The sequence below is a fragment of the Opisthorchis viverrini genome (assembly GCF_000715545.1).
Source record: "Opisthorchis viverrini unplaced genomic scaffold opera_v5_214, whole genome shotgun sequence".
Lineage (NCBI taxonomy): Eukaryota > Metazoa > Platyhelminthes > Trematoda > Opisthorchiida > Opisthorchiidae > Opisthorchis > Opisthorchis viverrini.
In genome coordinates, this window is record NW_008751869.1 from 13,995 (window position 1) to 36,672 (window position 22,678).

General features: G+C 43.0%; 2 protein-coding genes across 2 annotated transcripts in view; both read right to left on the minus strand.

The window, feature by feature from the left end:
- Positions 1-911: 911 nt before the first annotated feature.
- On the minus strand, positions 912-6,155 carry T265_14536 (hypothetical protein; the record flags this gene model as incomplete). Its single annotated transcript, XM_009174117.1, has 2 exons — positions 912-1,313; positions 5,469-6,155. Coding segments are annotated over 2 exons (1,089 nt in total), but the record flags the coding sequence as incomplete, so codon positions are not given.
- Positions 6,156-17,329: 11,174 nt separating this feature from the next.
- T265_08333 (hypothetical protein) overlaps positions 17,330-22,678 on the minus strand; it is a gene marked incomplete at both ends in the record, with an annotated part of 7,612 nt that continues 2,263 nt past the window's right edge. Inside the window, 2 exons of the mRNA XM_009174101.1 lie at positions 17,330-17,416; positions 17,511-17,753. Coding sequence (XP_009172365.1) covers positions 17,330-17,416; positions 17,511-17,753 — 330 coding nt within the window. The remainder of the gene's footprint in view (positions 17,417-17,510; positions 17,754-22,678) is intronic.

The window sequence follows — 22,678 nt, forward strand, 5'->3', positions numbered from 1 at the left end:
TGTTATCGCTGAACCCACCGCACGAAGTGGTGCGTAGGTTGCGTTCATTTCGACAGTCGTCTTGGCGTTCATGTTTACAAGGGTTCTTTCGCTTCTATTGTATTGCCATTTACCTCAATTCTGACTTTCTCCAAGTTAAATATATGCCTTTTCCGTCTACCCTCTGTGAAGATCAAGAACAATGGATCTCGGGTACGACTGTAGTCGAAACCGGATTGGTGAGCCGGTAAGTGTGTATCGATTACTTTCTGTTCGCACTTCTCAGACTGACTATCCGAAGTTTCGATAGGCCGTACAGGTTTCGGTGCATAATCAGTAGTGTAAGTACCGAGGGGTGCATTTCAACTGCTCCACGATATGGTATGCTTGTTTCTGGATAGGCTTGGAGCGTCCCCGTCCATTTACACTCAACTTCAGGCCAGAAAGCAGAAAAACCCGGCGAGAAATTCAACACAGCGTTTGCAATTTGGTACTTGTTGGAAAAACAACAGTCGAGGCAGAAATACTACATCGTTTTTCTCCGGGCCAAAGCTGGTCTGAAACTGAATAAAAGATTACAAGTTCTGGACATCACCCGAGGCCAATTCTTCTCCACGGCAAGGGAGATGCATATATCACGAGTTGCGTCATACGAGCATAAGGGATTTGCTTGGCTTAAACAGCAAAAAATATAGTTTGTTGGTTAAATTTGCGAAAAAATGGTTGGTGTACAACCCAAACGACAAAAGTGTATTGACATTCTTCACAAATGACGGATGAATACATTTGGACGGATCACAAAATGCGGTGTACCATTCAAGACAGAAAAGCTGTAAAAAATCTACATTTGATGAAGTGGGAATTTCGGAAATCTAGTTTCCTCTGCTTATGCATAGTTCGTATCACCTTGCGACAACCAAAATCACTCACTTTCCACGCTTCCGGCGATGATGCAACACCGTATCGGCTACGTTCAGACCAAGCTCCACCAGTTCAACAATGCAAACAAAAGTCAAACCAACCCAGATACTCAACAGTCCACCAATCTGGCTGAATAATGAAGTCAGCGACACCACAGCTTTTTCCTCCACTCGCTCAACGTCAAAATTCGGTCGAGAAATTACGATGGCAAGAAAATTGCGTTCAAAGATTTCGGTTGACATTAGTTTTTGAATCGCCTCGGCTTGTTTGCCCGCTCTGGTAAGGTTGAGAATTTCTTCGTAAGGTGATAACAATTCTTGCAATTCATCCAATGATTCTTGCACTCTGGCTTGTTCTGCTTCGGTCATGTGAGGTCTGCCACGAATGGTGGCGGTTGTGATTCGTTTCAGAAACTGAAACGGGAATGGAGCAGATCGTTAAATCTCAGACTGGAGTTGATGATTTTATCGATTTGTTCACTAGTGTTCAACTGTGCATGAAATCGAACGAGAGAGTTAAAGCACCACAGATGTCTCTTTCAGGTGTCAACTAAAGCTTATGCAGAATTAGACTAAGACGAGAATCAATACTTAGAAAAATACGGTTTCAGTTGGAACCGAAAATACCTATCGAACTCCTATTAGCAGAGTACTGTCCAATGACCTATTCCGACCGGTTTGGGCCCAGACATCCGTGCGATCGTCTTTAATAGTGTCCTTGCGTGTACGACAGTTCTCCAAAGAGGTAGAACTCTTCGCAGTTCTGTGGAATTTTTCCGCTCCGAAAAGTCGATATTAATGGTTCGAAACAACGTGGTACTAATCTATGCTCTTGAGCGACAATCAGGCATGGTCGTGGAGTCATACATTCTTCGCCGAATGGCAAGGGAACTGCGAGGATTTTGAGGTTTTCTGGTCAAGCTAGAGTCCCAAAAACTAAGAGGCCTGGGCAATCCAATTGGGATTTTGGAGCGGGCTCTCACGTCATATCCCATAATGGAACCCACTGTTTTGGAATTTTTATGTGACTCAGCGGGAACGAAACTTCAATAAAGGTTACATGACTTGAGTTCATTTTCCAGAGGGAAGCTGTGATACACTGTGGAAGTAGAAATTTTTGCATTTTATTACACTTGCTCGATTCGTCGGAAAACCCATGGAGTCAGACTAGTCAATCTACCGCATTTAAAAGTGAGTCGTAGGTGCTCTGCAGCGGAATTTAGTCTCCCACCTCATGCGACTAACAAATCAACTGCCTACTTAAATATTTATAGGTAGTCCAAAGTATATTGATGCTAACAATTCACAGGTTCCATGTTAATCTCTAATTCCTTGTTTGACTATCGAACCGATTTGAAGCCGGGTGCGCAGAGTCGAAAATTTTCAGGAAAGGACATGTCACTTATTAGTACGGATCAACAGGAAACAATTTCGCATTTAGACTGTTCTCGGATTTCGCCAGGTATCCACCGTACTGATCAGTTTATCTGTATAGAGGCATTATCCCTGTGGCCCAATGTCTTCCCAAATCTTCGTGTCATTATTTGTGTTTGGGAGAGTCTGATGCCTGATATTGTTGAGCAGGAACGATAATCTCGTCTGCTTGTTGAAATATCCCGTTTCTAAGTCTTGTTCTTCTCAAAACAATGGGGTAGGGTAATCTCTAAATTTTCCGAAGTAGAAATAAATGTCAGTGTATTCTAGCCACCTTGTGCTGAACCGTTCTTATTCCAAATCGACCGAGCCATCTCCGTGGTGCGCGTAGTTTCCCGCACACCAAGAACCTCCAAGTATAGGACCTAGGATCNTAGAAATAAATGTCAGTGTATTCTAGCCCCCTTGTGCGGAACCGTTCTTATTCCAAATCGACCGAGCCATCTCCGTGGTGCGCGTAGTTTCCCGCACACCAAGAACCTCCAAGTATAGGACCTAGGATCATTCGCTGGAGGGGCTCTACTCTCAGAGGCCAACTGAACGACTGTATTAGGTACGAGACACACTCTATCCAGCAATTTGCGCCCCCCAGCAGCATGTAAGTGAGGCTTTATTAAAGGTCATGCTAGAAATTATTCAGCAAATTGTAAACTAAACAACTGCTGCTGGATCTTATTCTGTTCTAATTTATTTATTTACGCGTTCCGATATCAGCGTGGATAAATTTAATTTCACTATTCACTAACGATAACAGCATTCCGAGAGATATTTTCAAATTTAGTCGAGTGACCCTCTGAAAGCCTATGTGGGGACAGCATCGCATACTTGTGAATACAACTTATGACCGCCAATATTTGATTCATCCTCGTCGATCAGCGCCTGGATGTTTGAACATCGCTAATTTAGACTGCAATTCACAGTAGATATCAGCTGGAACAAAGAGCGTGTTTTGATGCCGTTTCCCTCTCAACTTCAACACCAGTAAGCCCGACGGCATCTCGCACGTATCTTTATGAATTTTGTCTAAAGAGGTAGAGAAAACGCTATTTGGTTCTAGTTGGTCCCCAGCCGTGTGGATAAATAGTCTGGTGATGTACACCGAATTTCCCGGCAAAATCAACTGCTTGTTTTTGCCCTGATGTTCAGCTGTAATGGGAAATAGGATGTCTCCTGGATCTGGCAATTCAGAAATGTCAACGACCTACCGCTCTAAACTGTAGATTTGTGATCTTCCAGTATTGTGTATACAGCTGATATAGCGCAAATGCCGATAAGCTTGATAAGCGTGCTATTGTTGAACAAAGAACGCCAACCGACAGAATTGTGAGTTGTCGCTTAGTAACAAACTTCTCTATACAATTTGGTCAAGGCAAACGAATGTGTAAAATGCCTGGACGCTTCGCTCGTCAATGCAGGTAGACCGATTATTTTGTCCATAACTGTATCTCCTCATTTATTAGTCAGCCAGGCCTGTCGAGCTAGTCTGGTTGATTATTCAAAATTTCCAGGGAAGAACTATTAGGAGAACCAGCTTCGAACGTAACCGGACTACATAACAGCCAATGGAATAACCGTTTTCGTTGAGACAGGTTTGATTGGTTGTTCTTCACTCGTCCTTGACTGATGAGTTGTATTCTTGGTATCACTCTTTTGACCCGCTTGTACGCGACAGTGATCAATAGAGCAACTGGATCGCATGTTCATTGACTTTTCTGGTTTGGCCAAGCGCACCAGGCAATCAATCGGCTATCCAGTCCGGAGTTCACGGTAATAAGAAGGCTTTAAGGGGACCGGTCACAACAAAATCTATGAACGGATAATAAAGCGTATGACCGCAGAGTTCGGAAAGACAGCCAGCAGGTTATTAATACTAGAAATCATGTAGATGTCTCAAACTAAAAATAAAGTTTAAAACTTCTGAGCAGGCAGAAAGGCTTGTGTATTCTTGGATTGGTTTGGTCACTCTTGCACTTTTGGTCAGCACATATGAAGGTACACAGAGTGGTCCTAAAAGAGATTAGCCCAATAGGAAAGGGTCATATAAGAAATAACCTTTCACTCAGGGGAAGGCTTTACATTCAGTCATGGCTCATAGGCAGTGTCTTCATGGCTTAAGGGGGCAGAACTTGTTAATTTAGGTTTTATCTCTGTTGAGACTACTCCACCTATAGCAAAATAGGTTTCGTAATAGACCATGTTACACGAGTAATTATGGAGCAATATTTGTTACGGAAAAACTCCGTACGACGTGTGGCATATGTCAAGTTATTTGGTGCCTAGTGGGAGGTTGATTTGACAAAACACATATTTGGATCCCCCTCAAGTACGAATGTTCCAAGGAAGTCAGCGGTTTCATCCGTTGTCTGTCGATCCAGACACTCGCTTTTCTCAGCATGGCTTCATCTGCATGCCTGTGGGCGCTTGACAGTGTAATGGTTAGAAGCATGAAAGAAGCAACGAAAGCTTGCTGGCTATCAAACGAAAGCAGAAATTGGCTCTCTTGAGCTACACTCCTTATTTGACGAGTATCACCGGCATTTCCAGTCGGTGGAAAGCAAAATATCGCGATGAACCTGAGTCAAGGCAACCCAAGACTCGTCTACCATGGGTGAGGCAAATGTGACTTTGGGAATTCCAACAGTATATTTACTACACTTACTGGGACACGGTCATCATCAGTCTTTCTAAGAAGCTTCACCTGAGTTCTCGTTCGTGTTACCTGCACGCATGGTTATGAAGTAATCACTGGGTGGTTCGGTTGGCATTTTCAGTCGGGAAAGATCGATGTGTGATCGATCGTGTATCAACCCCTGTGCAATTAGGCTTCAAAGACTAGGCTTCTCTTCAATCGAACAGGATTAAACGTCCACCGAATTTTTCTAACTTGATATTCACACCATCTAACAAAATAACAGAATATCATTTCTCAGAACTTTACTACGCACAGATGTGATCAACTGCTCCAAATGTGGAACGCAGAACGTCATAAATTTGCCCATCTGACAAAGTACCCCTAGGCTACACATGAAACAAGGGTAACGTCTGTAGATCTCAGCGTCTAATTGGTCCTGTGAACTAGCTAGTTTAATAAACAAATGACCTAAAGATGAAACAACGCCAAAATTGGAAACTTACCTTAGTCACAAACCACGTAAGAAATGTTTTTGTTGGCCATTGGGCTGCAGTTATGCTGGGTCTGTAAGTGTACCGCACGCAAGCCGGCCGACAGCCAGTGGCTGAACTGTCAAGTTTTGTTAGAATCTCTTCAGCACAACGGGAAGATTGTACAAGACGTGCAATAGAGTCATTGTTGAAGTAACTTTGTTTCGTTGTGTTGAAATTGTTAGACAGATCGATTGTTGCTGGAAATCTGAACGCTTCGCATCTGTCTAGCTTTCTATCCAACAATTCAGTAGGAATTGGTAGAGACTGTGTGAGACAATTACAGGTTTGCACAACTTTGAGTTGTCGAACATGCTTGTGGCAGGCTTCTTCAGAATAACTGTAGTTGACATGATTGAAATTGATTGAAACCGGAGTGCTCGTACTGCATCGACCGTGAGGTGGTTCCATCATTGACCATTCGTAGACGCTGAATCGAATATCGGTCATGGTGCCGGGCATCAAATTGATCCCTTCTTCGGCCACTCTGGGATACGAAGCACGAGGATGAAGGAGTAGTCGAGCTCCGGTAAGTTGGCTGGCTCTGACACGTTCCTTTTGGAATGAAATGAAAAACGTTGGACGAATTTGATTGGAAGTTGAGAGTAGGTAAGCAGTGGGTTTTGTGGCTACTATATGGGTTGAAATTTGCTCGTTGATCTTCAAAGCGAGAATGACGTAAAAAAAGTGAATTATAATGCGGCTCTTACTGTCAGACTTGACCGTACACCTGAGTACCAAAACCTTATAGTTTACTCATCAGCTATTGTACTTTCCTCAAATAAGTACGTCACTGTCGTTACAAGTAGGTAAAATCAAATAAATACCTTGTAAATGGTATGTGAAATTCATGGTAAACATTCAGAAAAACGGAAAGAGAGTAGCAGGTCCCCGCGTCGGTGGGTCAAATGAATGACCTCGCTGTCAGAAGGATGTTTTGCAGATGAACTCAAAAAGTACATATTCACTTTCATGCTGAATAACTCTGTACCGACCATGGACGGCACAATCAAGACGAGTATCGATTCGGGAAACAACAGGAATCCAAATGAACGGCCCGCGTCTCTGCATCCCGAAGAAGAGAATACGAACTCTGAAAATAAATTGATCTGAGTAAAACCCGGTCCAACAAACTTGTCTCACACTGACTTCATTCGGTTGACTCTGCTATCCACTGTAGCTGTGTCTGCCTTCCATTTTTCCGTGAGAACTTACATACGATTTAAACGAGAACAGTGAAGACGCTCGGCACAGCCATGACGCAAAAGAGTTGTGGATGCGACAATGCATACTGGTCCGCATTAATCATGTAGAATTTGACTTGAGAAATAGTCGAAAGTAACCTCATTGATAGCGAAAGTCAAACAAAAATGGGAAATTCCGAAGAGCTTGCCACATTTCAGTAACCGCTTGATGTGTAAAAATTGAAGTTATGAAGATATTGCACGTTTTTCAGCGGATCCTGGCTAAATTACATGAACGGATCCATACAAACCATAGCTTATGGGATTGGTAAAGCGGTGGCCTTAGGCGGCTTATGTATGGTGCAGCACAGAAGCAAAAAAGAGGGTATCCATTATGCTTTTTGTGTGCAGGCGATTTCACTCTGGCATTTTCAAGAATAGTTGGTAGAATAACAGCTAAAATTGTACCGCGCATTTTCCATATCAGTATCATTCGAATATCCGACCTCGTGGTAAACCAAAGAGCTACATTAGCGGAAAAATCTTACAGATATGCGGTTTTTCTTTAGCAAAGATTGTTTCTTTTCTGCACTTGGTTGGCAAAGTGAATGCTAAACGTTTGAGCCGTTATAAGAGGGAGCATCGGGGCCATGATGCACAGCTAGGAGCCACCGAATTGCAACGGTTTTCTTTACTTGACTGCGAACGAGTAGCCCCCTTTTACTGGTAAAATCGACTACCCTGTGGGATTCTAAACTTCTGGTAAAACTGGACCGGTGAAGGTTGACATGATCTTCTCTCTCAGGCTTTGCCACCTGTCGGATCGCAGTATTTTTTTCGGTTCGAGAGTCTTAGCCTATCGTGGTCATCTTGGGACTCCATAACCTGCTGTTATCTTTCAAATGAGTTGGAGTCGTTTGAACAGCAATCGGTCGTCCGTCCGCCGTACCACCAATTTCAGTTTTGCATGATATGTTTCTGCAAAATGTTGAGCGCGAACCCAGGTCCAGCGTCGTCATCCGATTGCAAATAACCCATTTAAATCAAACAATAGAACACAACCCTCATTGATCGATGGTTAGTGGCAGGTGGTTGTATTGGTTGCAGAATTCACATTTACGAGACCATCGTCTAAGCAGTTCTCCTCCGTCCTCTCAAAATTATTCTAATGAGTCTGTAACGAACAGGGAATTCACGCAACTCAAGTTTCGCTCCTATTTCAGCTCACCAGTATATCCTTGGTTTTAAAGAGATCTGAACTTGAGACATTGGGAATATGAGGCGCACCTGCTACCAAAGTCACACCAGTGCACAAAAGAAGTGTGAATGTGAATTCTGCTAAGCCCGTACAAACTAAGAACTAATCAAAGTTGTTTACCAAGTTTCAAGCACCCGCGACACTACCTGAGTGGAAGGTCATATCAGGTGAGCAAATCAACCGTTACAACCATTTGAGCTTTAGGTCGTCCTTTTGGTGTCAGTTACATCACTGAAACTTGTAAACTCGTCCGTGATAATTCAGGTGTTCCCATCGCGCACGAATTGAACGGAGGTAACATGCTGGCCTAGCGTTTCACCTATCCGGAGGTATACCTCTGGCGCAGCCAAGGTTTGGTGCACGTTTTCACCGATGCCTTTACCATTCGTACCAGCAAAGTCACCAGATTCTTCAAGACTTGATGTAACCAATCATTTGGAGTGCATTACTTCCACTATATTCGTTGGGACATTCCACAGACACACTGACGAGAAAGAGACTGTGAAAGCGGAGTAATACGACAGGCTTGTCATAAAATGCTTCTGAATGTGTTCCTTTTTTTACACACACACAAACATTTAGTTGAGGACACAATTTAGATGTTGCAGAACCCTCAGCTTTCGAGAAAGAAAAGTTTCTGACTCTTCTACGAAGAGGAATGCCTTCAACAGTTACACTCGGTCAGATTTCCCTAGGTTCGGCCCTTGACTTATGCAAAAATACGTTTGCAGCACGTCCCATGGTCTCACAAAGCAGGTTTCATGACCTCATGACTATTGTTAGTTAAAAGACAGAGGAACATTCATGCCTGTGCTCTCTTAGAATACACCATTCAGAAGCAGAGTGGCTCGTTTGATCGCTCGTATTAGAGATCGTCTTCATTTTTCAGTGAGGCGTGACCATCAACATTTGTTCAAACCAGCTTATCCAGTGATGCCTAACTTGTAGGAATTCAGTACACAGGCAGCTGAAAATTGTCAGTCTTGTTCAGCTATCACTTGTGGGTTTTATCGCAATAGTCTGGACGGCGATTTCTTAGCCTAACTGAAGCCAATCCGTGCTGAAAAGCCTAGATACAAGTGTAAGTGTTTTGTGCTTGTTGGTAATCGTCGGTAGTGTGCATCTCACGAAACTACTGCAAATCTCTAACTCACAACCTTTTGGCTTGTAGTTGGACCATTCGGTCATGAGCGGCTGGTCAGCAGTTTGATCAGTACTCACTTAGACGGGACATACGGTCACTCATCTTTCAATCACAGAAACCACATCACGTGAACTGACAGGCTTCTCGAGCGACGATGTCTCAGATGTGAGTTTCACTCATATTGTCGTGATTCCTTCTCCGACCTTTGATCGATTTATAACTTTGTGGTAACCTAACAAATTGTGTTTCATAGTGGACTGATTAGGATTTCTCGGTCATAGCGACAGAGATGGCGACGTCCAAAGGACACGTAAGTATACTGTATGTTCTGAGTAAAAATACTAACAGGTAAGGCGAAATCAGCTGTGCTTATAAGGATGGGGCTAGCACAGCTAAACACTTACTTGCTTTGTACGGTTACTGTTAGTTCAATTGGTGACACAACGCTTGTAACGAACCTGCACACCAAGTGGAATAATGGATCTTCGAGTATGTAGCAAAACTCTATATGTATGAACTTATTATGTTGCTAGCAATAAGTTGCTCTAGTAGTGTTCCATCCGGTTGCTGTCAAACAACTCTTAAGAACATGACAGCGATGGTTCAAGCGGTAATTTACGATAACATACAATAAAACTCTTTGGGAGCGTAGGATCGCTGGGTCCCAACAGACTGGCCAACATCCTCTCGGTTCCGGAAATTAGGCATGCCCCATTTTCCCAGTGCTTTCCTCGTTCTCATGGAAACCGAGTTTCCGATTTAGCCTAGCAGTACCCACTGTTACGTGTGGTAAATTACCTCGTTCCCAATGCTAAAAGCAGACCGATGTAACGAATAGCCGCCCAGTAAAGCGGAGCTACAGCATAATAGAACGATCACACTAGTTGGACTGTTTTTGACCGGACACTGTTATTTAACTTATGCTATTAGTGAAAATCCTCTAAGTGGCATTCGGGAGAACTCGCCGGGCGAAACTGCCAATCAGTTTTGGTAGCCCTGTCGCTTCGCTAATTGACTGGTCGCCGATACAGCCAGAGAGCTGGTGTTATCCAGTACTTACTACACAGCCCACCAAAACATAGGCGCATTAGGTAAGCTTGACAGCCCAGGAGGGAAGTAGTGCGTATTGCGTCATGACGGAGATTGTTTTGCTGTCCAAACCCATCGCAACTGGCAGATTACACACACAGATTGATTTGCCTGACTATTCTCCGGCCTTTTTTTAAACCACACTTGGTTGGATGATCGTGTAAAAAAGACAGAAGTTCAGATAGAATTCCGTTGAGCCTTTCCAGATAGCCAATTTTGGCTCACGTAGTACACACAAGGTTGATGGAGACTCGGGGACCATTCTCCGAAAATGACAAAGCTGATCATCAGCTATCGAGCAAGTTTGAATAGTGTTATATCTGGACAATGCTCTGAGATATTTGGAACCAACTGAAACATGAGGCAACCCCTATGCAGCACATTTGGTTAAAGCATATATCATAAACGGAAGTTTTGAATAGGATCCAGTTGAGTCCGTCGTTCTAGCCAGATTAGTTTTCAAATGAGTGCAATTCACGAGCCATGTCCAAACTAGAATCAAGTAGAAAATAAGGTTCACGGAAATTTGATGAGCCACCGGAAGTGCACAACTGGCCCAGTGTTGTTAAATAGCGTTCACCAACATTATGAGCTCTGTGTTACAACAAGAAGACTGTTGGATTTCTACTGTGACAATAAAACTGTGATTATGAAAAAGAGTTTCCGAAAAAAACAGTGGTACACTGTCAGAAGTAAGCAAAGTCCTGATTTGGCACGGACTGTCCATGAAGAGAATTACCTTTCTATATACTCTATAAATTGTATGAATTCGTGATCTCACATTATGAACTTCTAGCCCCAGTAAATCACACATTCAAATTGCGATCGATTTCTGGTTTTACCACGTGCTCGTTCTGACCAAAAAACTCATAGGATAGGGAGCCGTGCAGCTGCAAGCAAACGTTAAAATACATCGATGACTACTTCAGCGGATCTCTGAAGAATTTCACTAGAAACTAAACAGGTTATAAATATCGCCCCAGAAAAAAACATCTGGCGTCCATATTTGCATGTTACAAAGACTATAAAAGATTGGAATTTAGTATTTGAACATTTTGTCACTTCCACACAACGGCAGCCACCAGATCCGGCTTTTTCCAGGCCAACAAGTAGTCCAGATACTGTCCAACGTTTTGACGAAAAACGCCATCGACTTGTCCGGGGTGGTCTGAGCTTATGGTTGTGCTGAATCTCCGTACAGGCCACCCCTTCTAAGCCCAGAAAGTTGTCCGCCAGACAAGTTGATAGCATCACATCTACCATACGAACCAGAAAAAAATTCAGTGAAATGCGTACGCTGTGGTTCAATTAGCAGTTAACTGCAGTAGTGCAGTTTCTTAAACTGCGTTTTCTACCCTTCAGCATTCGAATGCAGATGCATGAAGGCGACTTTCAGGAAACATCTCTCTCCTCAATACTTCCAAAGAAACGTCAAAACACTGATGATGTGCCATGCGGTGTCGTATCCATCGGTGGATATACCAGTGTAAAGGTCAATATTTGTCCCTTTCACAGGTTATCCCTAAATTCATCTTGTTACTTTCCGGAGTGTGTGGAATTTGTGAACCCTAGCCACGTTTGTTCTACTTCAAAAAGTTATAGCTATGCAACACCACTGTTTAGGTTCATGGTGAGTTTAAAATATTTTATTTCTCTTATGCAATTGGTTGAACTGATTATCACTGTTATCCTCTAGGCATGGTGCTCCAGTTTTTTTTTAGGAAACGTTTCTTGCTACCCTCCCTAGAAGAGAATAGATGTCTTCAGAAGTAAATTAAACTGCTAACCAAACCAGGTTTTGTCTTGGTTCTATAGTACTGGCTCTTCAGCTGGCCAAATCTGAAAAGTATTTTATTTAACACATAACGAGATCATGACATCTGAGGCTACGGCTTTTGAATTACTGCTCGATATGCCGTCTGGAGTTTGTTATTTCCTGTGAGTAAACCAAAGTCTCACATGTCGGTCGGTTTACACCAATGTGATTTGAAGACTGTCTGGTGACCTTGAGAGGTATTGTTCACGCTAGTTGATTGCTGGTGATGTAGAAACCTGGAGTGTTTTTAGTGAGCTAACCTACATATTCTCCCTCTCACGTTTCTTCTCATTGATGGGTATGAAGAAATGAATTGTGGCCCCAAAATTAGCAAAAGTCGAGTCTAGTGTGTCTCGCCTTGGAGGTGGACTCAGAGAAATTGTACCTGAGGACAGTTTTCAGATGGGAGTGGTATGGATGTGGATCAAATAACAAAGGCATGTGTTTTCCAGAAAGGCATTCATTTGCAACTCAATTTGGTTTTCACGGGAGACTCAACTGAATCTGTCGTTTCTTCACTGTACACCGGTCGCCTCATGTTTCAGTTGGCATGATATTCGAGATATCGCAGAATATTTCCATCAAGGTATGTGTTGTCCTCTAACCATAAAATATATCATTTCGCAAATGCATCGCTACTGAAAGCAACATTATGCGTTCGAAATCTTTCTTAAATTCCGCAGATTTACAAGACCGTTATCATCCAGTGGGCGCAAAAACGAAAGTCACTCGCGGAATCGTCTACGAGCTTGCGCATTTCCAGATTGATTGATTCCAAAATATATTGTTACTGACAGAGAATTAACACCCTATTTGATCATTTGCCTCAAAACTATTCCGGTTGTTTTCGTTTACTAAAATGAAGCTACCGGTTTGTCACGTGATATTTTTATAGAAGTATCGGTAAGCATGTTATCCTGCTATGTTTGGAAAAGCCTTTTTGTGTGTACCGTATATAGTTGGCGGATTTCAGCCATTCAACCTGAGGTCATATGTACTAGAGGTCAAATACCATGTAGGTCGAACCTGTACAAAATCATGCAGAGGTCACGTGGATGACAGACTGAGTGAGTGATTGGAAAATACAAACGCAACAGCATCAACCTTACACTAGTGTCTCACACTTTCATGAATTTCCCGTCTCCCGTGGTCTGCTTTGTAATCAGACCAACCAAAAGCGCGCTTTTGAAGCCTTCGTGATATTTGTTTGTGTTAGTTCGTTTAGGGGCATGGCTCAACCATTTACATGTGAAGAGACTGCGTGCTCCAACACATAGTTTGTTTCTATTGTTGAAAACCTGTTCATTTCGATCCTGGTAACATCTCCTCAGGTATCTAAGGCCGTCTTACTTGTTTCAGGTAAATTGTAGTTCTGTTGTGTATAAGTTGTTCCCTGTTCCTCATACATTGTTCGAGAGAGAGTTTTCTAAATTCGTGAGTTCTGTTCAGTGGACAATACCCGACAAGTTGACCTCATTTTTTATTACAAATATTTTTACCTAAATTGGACACGATTGAGAATATTACGAAACCTCACCTGAAGGAAAAGTCCCCACAAAACCTCGACATGCTGCTATTTTTGTATGAATAAAGTTCAGTTTGTCGTGCGCGATTACGGAAACGTTATCCGTGCGAGCTTGCCCCGCAGTAATGATGTAACATACCACTGTTCCCGATGCTCACGAGATGATCACAGAAGTGGAATGGTGTGTCACAACAACCACTGCAAATGGGACGAAACACTCTTTTGGTCTGTTTTCGTGACTGTCGGTTGGAGAGAAAAATCTCAGTTCTAGACTGAACGCACAGCTTAAAGTTCTCACCAAACATTCTAACGCCTTATTAGGTTGAAGCTGATTTCCGTTGAACGGGCAAGTAACGTCTGAAACCAACTGGCTTACTAAACATGGAAGACTTATATTGAGGCATCATCTTAAAAACCATAGTAACAAAAAACGGCAATCGACGTTTATCGACAATCAAACCAAAAATATTTTCAGAATTGAGGAAAATTGACAAAGGAAAAAGAAATACCAGCGACCACCGGCCTGTATATCAGCTGACTGAATTTCGTACGCAGACGAAACATTAGCATACACTGGGTTGGCGGGTAATGATATGTAGTTTTTATCATGAGATCTACTTCAGAAACCCGGGTGTAACTTAAATTGCCCCTCCAAAGTTCATAGTTTTAAGGTGTTAAGTCTCATATGGGTAGTCACTTTTGGAGTTGGGATCTCATGTGCAGCATGAAGATGTATGTTTTAGTAGGAGTACTGATCCCGCAAATTTCCTTTGAAATTTGCGATAACAGGGCTTCCTTCTGCCTCAGACCTCTCAGGGCACTTGTTACCACCTTGCGACTAAATTTCGGCCTTCAAAAATATTGGTCAATATCGAAGGTAAACGGGTTGGAAAGTAAGAATGCGCAACGCGTGATAATGTGGCATTTGTCGGTTTCTCAGTAGTAACCATGGTCATATCAGAGTATAATAGGGTAACATCGACTTAGTGGTGTAATGGTCTACACTACTGATCAAACATGCGAGTAGCGTCTGGTCTGGCGTCCAGGCTCCGACCCCAAGTCTGATGGAGAATGAAGGTTGACACGGGGCTTTTTGAACCGGTTTATGATTTTTACTACTCAAGGAACACCATAGAAAGTCCAAGGAGACGCTTCAGAATGTTCACTTTTCAAAGCTTCTGTCCAGATGAGATATTTACCATCGTGTCCAATAGCTTCGAAAAGGTCAGCTCGCGTTCTGTACCAGGTTCAGTGGCAGTTACTGCGCGTTGTTCTGCTGCAGATCCGGTGACTTTTGGTTTGTTCTGCAGGTTTCGTCAACAGTGAGTGCTTGTTGTTAAACGGGCTTTAAAAAAGTACTCTAGGCTCTTGATGTAATGACTGTTTAGAGGGCAGATTTTACGTAATTTCGTAGGTCCATTTGCGCCTTACAGTTTGTGGAGCTTGCACTCGACTGTTTTGAAACTGACCAGTTAGAACTGCGATCGAACGTGCCGCAAGGAAGCTATCTAACGTATCAGTCAAATGCGTACCAAAAAGCACCATCTAACCACGCATTGATGATGTCCCAGTGTTTGCAAGCGTGTTTTTCAATCCTGGTGAACGGCTCAAAAGCCACCTGATTACAACCGTCAGTGTTTTTTTACACTTTTAACGTTTCGTGCTTCTGATTGCAGTGTGACTTCAAGACACGAAACTTCATTGTTATGCCGACTTTTGCGATAATAACCAAATGGGTCCTGCGCGATTCGCCCTAGTGCCCAAGTCAAGGATACGCAACAGTAGAGCATCAAATGTACTCAATCTGCACTGGCGAATAAGCTCCGCCGCGAATTCAAACGCCGACAAAACAGCATAGGCAAATGCGAAATCTCATTATGCCGCCTCAGTGCAGTGCGGTTCTTTTGAAGAAATGCTGTTTGTCGTACGGTCAGCTTCATATTCTCCAAGGTTCATTCTGCCCGGAGTGGGGCTGAGAGAAGGTGAACTTTAACAAAAAACATCATATTTGGCGTAAACGTTCATAGAGTGCAGCGACTGAAATCGTCTTGCTAACGGAACCTTAATGGCACCAAATTAATGGAGTGGGGCATTTTGAAGATATCAGATAATCGTGAAAATCTCAGCACAGCCTATCTCTGATGGCGGCTCAAATTTTTTTCTTACTGAGATCCACTTCAGTTAAGTGCATATAAACAGGGTCGAATCGTCGGGTAGCCTACAAGACATCTGACATCGGTAGCTAAAAATCATCGTTAAACGAGTTGAATGCGTCGTACTTTCTCTAGCATTTCCCCTCTGTAAATTCGCTCAATTACGGCGATGTGACGCGTTCAGCACTTACTGAAACCGTAACAGCTTTGGCACACTCAACCAGAAGCATCTTAACTAGTCACAGGGCACATCCTTTTTAAGAAGAGCAACAAAAACGTTGCTCCAAAATAACTTGAATGATGTCACGAGAGGGTTGAACAAGCAATTCATAAACAAAATGCCCATTAGTTTCGCTTAGAAAAAAACAGGGTAGCTACTCAATTCCCTGGGGGCTATGTGTGACCATGTGAATGAATGCGTTACCATGGCGGCATCTGGAACGATTCGCTGAACAACAAAGCTGACCATCAAACTGTTTACACTTGTAAACGTTTGTTGTTGTTGTAGTTGTTGTTGACATTGCTGGTGGTGGAACTTTGAAATTAGTCGTTTATCCAGGTTGAGTACCGCACGTTTGGCTTTGAGGATCCCGGTCAAGAGAGATTATCTACAGTGGAAATGCGCAATCAAGCGATTCACGGATTTTGTTTGACCGGATATTCAATTTGCATGAAAAATCGTTGTAACGTTACCGTTTACCGACTCCTGACAATCCAGTAAATCTTATCAGTTTCCGTGGGAATTTTCAATTAGGAGCACGCATTTCCGCTGGATTTACAGATTTGTTTACATTAATTCTGAGGGAATGTACACCGAAATTAAATGTATGAAACGGTGTGTTTTGTGTGGGCGTTCCTCCAGAGGCATGCCAAAATCCACGGGGTTTCCAGTGTCAAACACGACACCGATTACAGTGAAATTGCAGCCAATTGTAGATTTCAGACGTCGTGGAGATACCTGAACGTAACCTCGACATATCCGGATCTCTACACTAGTTTATGGCTTTCATACAAACGAGCTGGTTTCAGTTTACAACAGTTACTCAATACTTCGTAATGCACTACTCCTAAGGTTGCTGAAAATTCGTCAGCAACCTTATGAATAGTGCATTGCGTATAAACATATATCGCGATATCTCGAATATCGTAGCGACTGAAACATGGGGCGGCCTGGTCAAGCACACTTAGTTGCCCGGAAACATCGAAAACGAGAGATTCAGCTGGGTTCAAGATGAGTCTCTCAAAAAAACCAAATTGGTTTGGAAATAAGTGTATTTCGCTTACACAATACTTCATTTTTTATACAACGGCAAGCAATGTTTGGGTGACACACTTACTGAAAGAGTTACCGAACTTTGCGGCTGGTTAGAGCACACACTCATTCAAAGAGTGGCTACCAGAAACAGATGCTTTTTTTCCTGAAAAGTCCACAAGGTCGGGCATCATTCACCGCAGAACTTTAAAAAGGAGCCAAAAGATCCCTATCTCGCAAACCGGGGCTACATTTTGTGCTTATTTTGTTCGTTTTTTTGGGACAAAAAACGGCTAGTGTACTCGAAATGGGATTCAGCTTATTAAAACGTAGGTTACTCAGTGCCAACACTACCTGTTATCAAAACGAAGCTCCACCTGTTCTTTTGCTTACTTACACACATACTGTGAGATTTACTGCGTCCCGTCATCGTTCGTAATATCATCGAAAACAGCTGCATTGTTCTCCGCGTTAATTTGCAGATACAGACTGTCGTCTGTCTTTTGAAAATGGAGAAAATCAAGTGGTCAAGGGGAGAGCCGTGCTCATAGGATTAAACTGGATTGAGATGGCTACGAAATCCGTAGAACTTACATCCACACCGCTCTTGTTTAAACGGTGCTTCTCTCTTCCGGACGTAGTTAGATCCCTGAGCCACAACCAAATGGGGGAAGCACTGGACTCGAGTTTCGCCCCAGCAGACTTCATCGGCTGTGTATATCCTTGACCGCGCACAAGCATGAGCCCGTTCAGACGTGGTAATTCAGGTGCATCTCGCGTGAGCTCGTGGTGTAAGATGTCAATAGTTGAGAATTCGGCATATCTAATGAAGTGTATCTTTGATGAGATACAACAGGGGCAAAACTCAAATCCGGTGCTTTCCCCCGTTTTGTGAGGGACTCAAGAGAATAAGTGCGCCAGAACAATGGCAGGGCTGTTCAACTGAGAGTGATGTGGATTACTTAGGTAGCTTCAGTCAACTTTCGCAGTCGAACATATGTATATGCAGGTTAGTTTTTTTGCAAAGTTGAAGTCGCTGGAACCTTGGACCGATCCGTAGTTAGCACTCATGTTGAATTAAGAAACGATTCATTTGGCCCAATTTAAAATGTTCCAAAGAAAACGTCGCACAGGGTTATGCAACACAACTGACCTTCACAAATGAACGATTGTTTTGCTGATTGCGACCAGGTTCAACCTTTCAATGCAATCATCCAAACTCAATGGAACAGTACATTGGACTACGGGAGCCTGTGTAATTGTTTGACTCGTTGTTCCGCAAGATAAATATCCAGTCTAAACGAAGTAGTAATTTTTGGCAAACTACGGTCGGTCATTTGCCAAAGTGATGTGGGTCTGTGGAATACTCAACTTAACTTATTCGTAGAGGCTCAAATAAATCGTGTGAATGAGTGCAGACTAAAGGTTCGTTTAAGTCGTTCGATTATTCCATAAATTGTGTGAAACATTTATTCAAACCTCAGGTTTCCGGGCTGTTCTAATTAGTGCTTTAAATGTCATGATAGCAATGGGAAACCAGCATGTCTTGAGTGGATCTTAATCATATGGGAATTGGGGCCTAGCAGGCTAGCAGAATACTTAATGATGTAGCTTTCGGAGAATCACTTGTACAAAGTTGTACGAAATTGGCACGGCTCCTCAAAGGCCGGTTGTTTCCAGGTGGTAATGATGTGATCCATGTGAAGGGTTCTTTCGAACTCAGGAGGAAGGCTGTTCAAATGGGACGGCTGATATATGGAACGGTACGAGACTATAGTTAAAACCACTTCCCGGGATAAAAAAACCTCATCTTTTGCTTAATTTCCACACTGACGTAGAGAAGCAGTCCCATGCCTCTCATCACAAAGGCCGTAGTATTCGCTATTCGGGCCCATCCTTCACACAGTTACAACTCGGGACATCGAATGTCGCTTACGAATTATCAATACCAGATCACCTGGTTGTAACCTCTTGGATTGGCAGCTTGTACAGTGAACGCAATTCTCAAATCAGTCAAACTGGTTGTGTCGATTGTCGATAGGATTTATCACCACCGTTTACTGCTAGTGTAACCCGGGGTATTCGGTTAAATGAGACCGATAATACTGGTATTTCAGGGTCAGTGTGTCAGTAGCGTGTGGATCGTCCCCAACTGGGATCAGCTGATAGTCGCAGGTGGAACATCCTACACAAGCTACGGGTGTTCCTTTCCAAATGAATAGCCTACGAAGCGTCGTAAGAAAAGAGACAACTGAAACTAAGAGAGCAGCCGGTATGTGCTTCAGCGGAGTGCCTACGCAAAACTGAAAGAGTCCAAATTTATTGGAATCTTTTGCATTTAAAAGGGAACCTGGCTTTACCCTGGTAACCATTGGGTCTTATATTAAGAGCTCGAAAAGGACAACCAGTCTTAGTTTGCAACCAACTCTTTCACTAATGAACCCTGTCTAGATCGGTTGAAGTCGTACAGCTGGTGCCGTACAGCTGCTGCTCACCTCCAGCTTACCGGTCCTGCTCACCTGGACCTGATTGTGGGGTCTTATTTAATATGACGAACCCCCCGAAGAAAATCATCCGGGGACTCTTTTTAACTTCAAAGGCACTATAGAAGAATGGGTGACGTGCGCGTGCAAAAATATTCCAAAAGTTATAGAGGGGCTAGTTTCTAAGGCATCTCGATGGCCTTCAACTTTGCTTCGAGCTGACTGACGATACCAATTTGTGCAGAGAAGTCTGAGCCGCCAAGTGATTTGCATCTCTCTATTCGATCCACTGCGCCAAAATGTCGTTAAACGGACTTGCGGTATTTTTACCGTATGAAGTTGACATCCAGGTCAATTCCAAAGTGATATTATTTCATTTCCAAGTTTGTAGCATCAAGATGAAGTCTTTAAAAGTTTATCAAACGCCGGAGACATTCAAAACGTTTCACTGTTCGAGCTGTTTAATCTGAGTTTAAGATAGTTAGATGTGTTGCCAAAGGGTGCCACGAGAAACATGCCTGTCGATGATTCTGGCGGTCAGATCTTTTATCCCTCACCTATAGTCACTATTTGTGCATCCACTCAAGTTTCAAATCTCGAACCGCCAGTTAAAGCATAATTCAGAGAAAGAATGGAGATGTACGCCAAAAATCTCATCTAGCTGTTTCACAGCGGGATATATGCTGGATATATTCAGCGAGTAATAAATCCGTAGAAGTGTAAGTGATTACAAGGGCACTCTCCCGGATTCGTCAAACGGAGGTCCACGCACCAACTAATATCTCATTTGCGCTACAGCTCTACGGGTGACTTTGGATGCAATATGGAGATTGTGTTTTGACTGACACATCTAGAAATTTCTAATAACTGGACCAGTTGAATTTAATTGTTCCCTTGAATTTTCCTCATCAAGTGCTTCATTGGAATCACAGTGTGATCGTCACTCTCCGCAACAGAAAAGAAATTCGTGTGGTAGGTGTATCCAACTAAAAGGCTGCTCCCATTCCTCTATCGACTGAAATTGAAATCCCGGTGTGGCCTAGAATCCGGTGGAGATTAGATCCAACATGCTATCTGGTTGGACTAAAAACTCTTCTTCATAGTATCCTAAGTGGATTTTACGGTTATACAACACCATAACCACTTTGGTCATGTGACTCGAGTGCTACTGAGTACACTGCCGTTCTGAGGGGTGTCGGTAGGTCTGCACAGATTGGATCGCCTCCAAATTTGTGAGAGTCGGTGAGGATATTGCCTGAAGGGCCTGCCAGAAGTTTGTATATTGTCGAACACCTCGCATTCTCGTCCCATGCTTCCTGTTGCATAGAAATGCCTATTTAAATGGGAAAGAAATTTGGGGAGAACTCAAGAAGGGCGAAAACCGCTGTAAGTCGGTAGGGGGTTTTTCATAGATTTTGTGAGTAATCCGTTCCTTCTAAACAGTGTACTGCGATATCTCGATTATCATCCAGCCAGATACACAGAGCGTCTTTTGTATAACATATTTAGTTGTGGAATATAATAAACGATAGGGTTTCATTTGAGACTCCCGTTAGCATCCGGTGGTGAAGATTTCTTGTAATAAGCCTCATGACAGAGAGTAATGCACGTTCAGGAACCAAGATCAACGTATTTTTTAAATGAGGAAGTTAAGAATCTTTGCCAATATAAAGTGATTATTGTTGACGTGTGTAACGTTCTCATTCTCGTTTGAGATTTACTGTCTTAAACCATTTTGAAACAGTCTACAACATATTATGAACGTGTGGATTTAGATCAAATATTATTTGATGACGATTGTGTAATTGAAGGAGGGATGACATCAAGTCCTCTCCGGATGCTGATCACCCATGCTAAGCTGACCTTTGACCTGCTTTGGATGTGAGTTGAAGCCCTGCTCCAAGTGGGTTTCAGACATTTTTAAATTAACCTTTCTTTTGGTAACTTACTTCTTCGATCGAAGCCTACCTAATCAGCTACATACAGCGAGCAGATAACATGGGGTACTCGGCAACCCGAGGCAATCTCTTGTCATGGGGACTGTAGCTGACCTTTGAGTTTGATGAAGAATCTGCAGTCCCTTTGTATCACGAGTGGTATCCGCTGTGCTCTTTAGAGTCGGGTTGTAAGGAAACCCGAAAAACCTATTGGTCTTTTGAGATGTTGTCATGTTCAAGGAGTTAAAAACACTTGCTCTTGGGTCTTTCCTCGAGCCTTTCCTGAAGCTTCGAAAGTAGCTCTAGTCAACGGCGATAGACAGGAGTATAGCCTTGGATAGGCACAAAATGCTTGAAAGAAATGAGGACAGGCAGAAGCGTGACACAGACGAATAGTCATTTGCTATTAACCCGGTCCTACGTGATATCGATTGTGAATTTTTCTATTCACAAACCGATGACCACAACATATCATACTCAGTCAGGGCTGTTGCAATACTGGGACTTCCTCATGATGATCAGTGAGTTGTTTTGGCACATCACTTTGGGCGCTGCCCGAAGGCCTCGTTTTGACTGAATTTCAGGCGTCCATCTGGTCAGACGATTGCTTGACGGCGAGAGGATACATCATCTTGCATCATAAAGCGGCTGAAACTGTTCTGTGACACTTTTATTTTTCTGTACGTGCTAAGAAGCACAACGTGCTCTCTCCCGTGTCGTACGTGAGGTGGTTAGCTCCTACCGGTTGCAAACAGCGCCTTTCAGTGGAGACATTTGTGGAGAGATGCTTAATTATTGCCGGAAAACTGATTCAAACTTTTGATAGAGAAATCTTCTACCACCAGTCACACAGGATGCCCAATAAATCTATAAATTTTTTTTTATAAAACCCTACAGCGTACTCTGGGACCAACTGTATGTTCCAGGAAGTTAAACACTCTATTGCTTCCCCGGGCCATCAGCAGATGGTGATTGCATGGTCGTTCTGATCCAGTGCTACACCAATACCGTCAAGACCTTCTGCGATGGTCGAATTCCATGGCGGGACAGCGTCTCGAAAAAGGTGTGATAAACTAAGCTTTTTCTATCAAACCTTTTCTCCAGCCTCAGAACTACAGCAAATGTTCATTGGTGAATTACTTAGAGTGCTCATAAGAACAGTTTACTAGCCAGGCTGCGATAAAAAAAATCAAGGGAGATTTTCCTATTGTTGAGGAAGAGCGGCGAGCGCTGGTCCAGTCGGTTACTGACATGTCTACAGTTATGGTCGGTTGTTACGTGGGGTAGGAGGGAAGTTAAGTTATACCAATAAACATAAACAGGAGGCGTCGGCGGCTGCTTG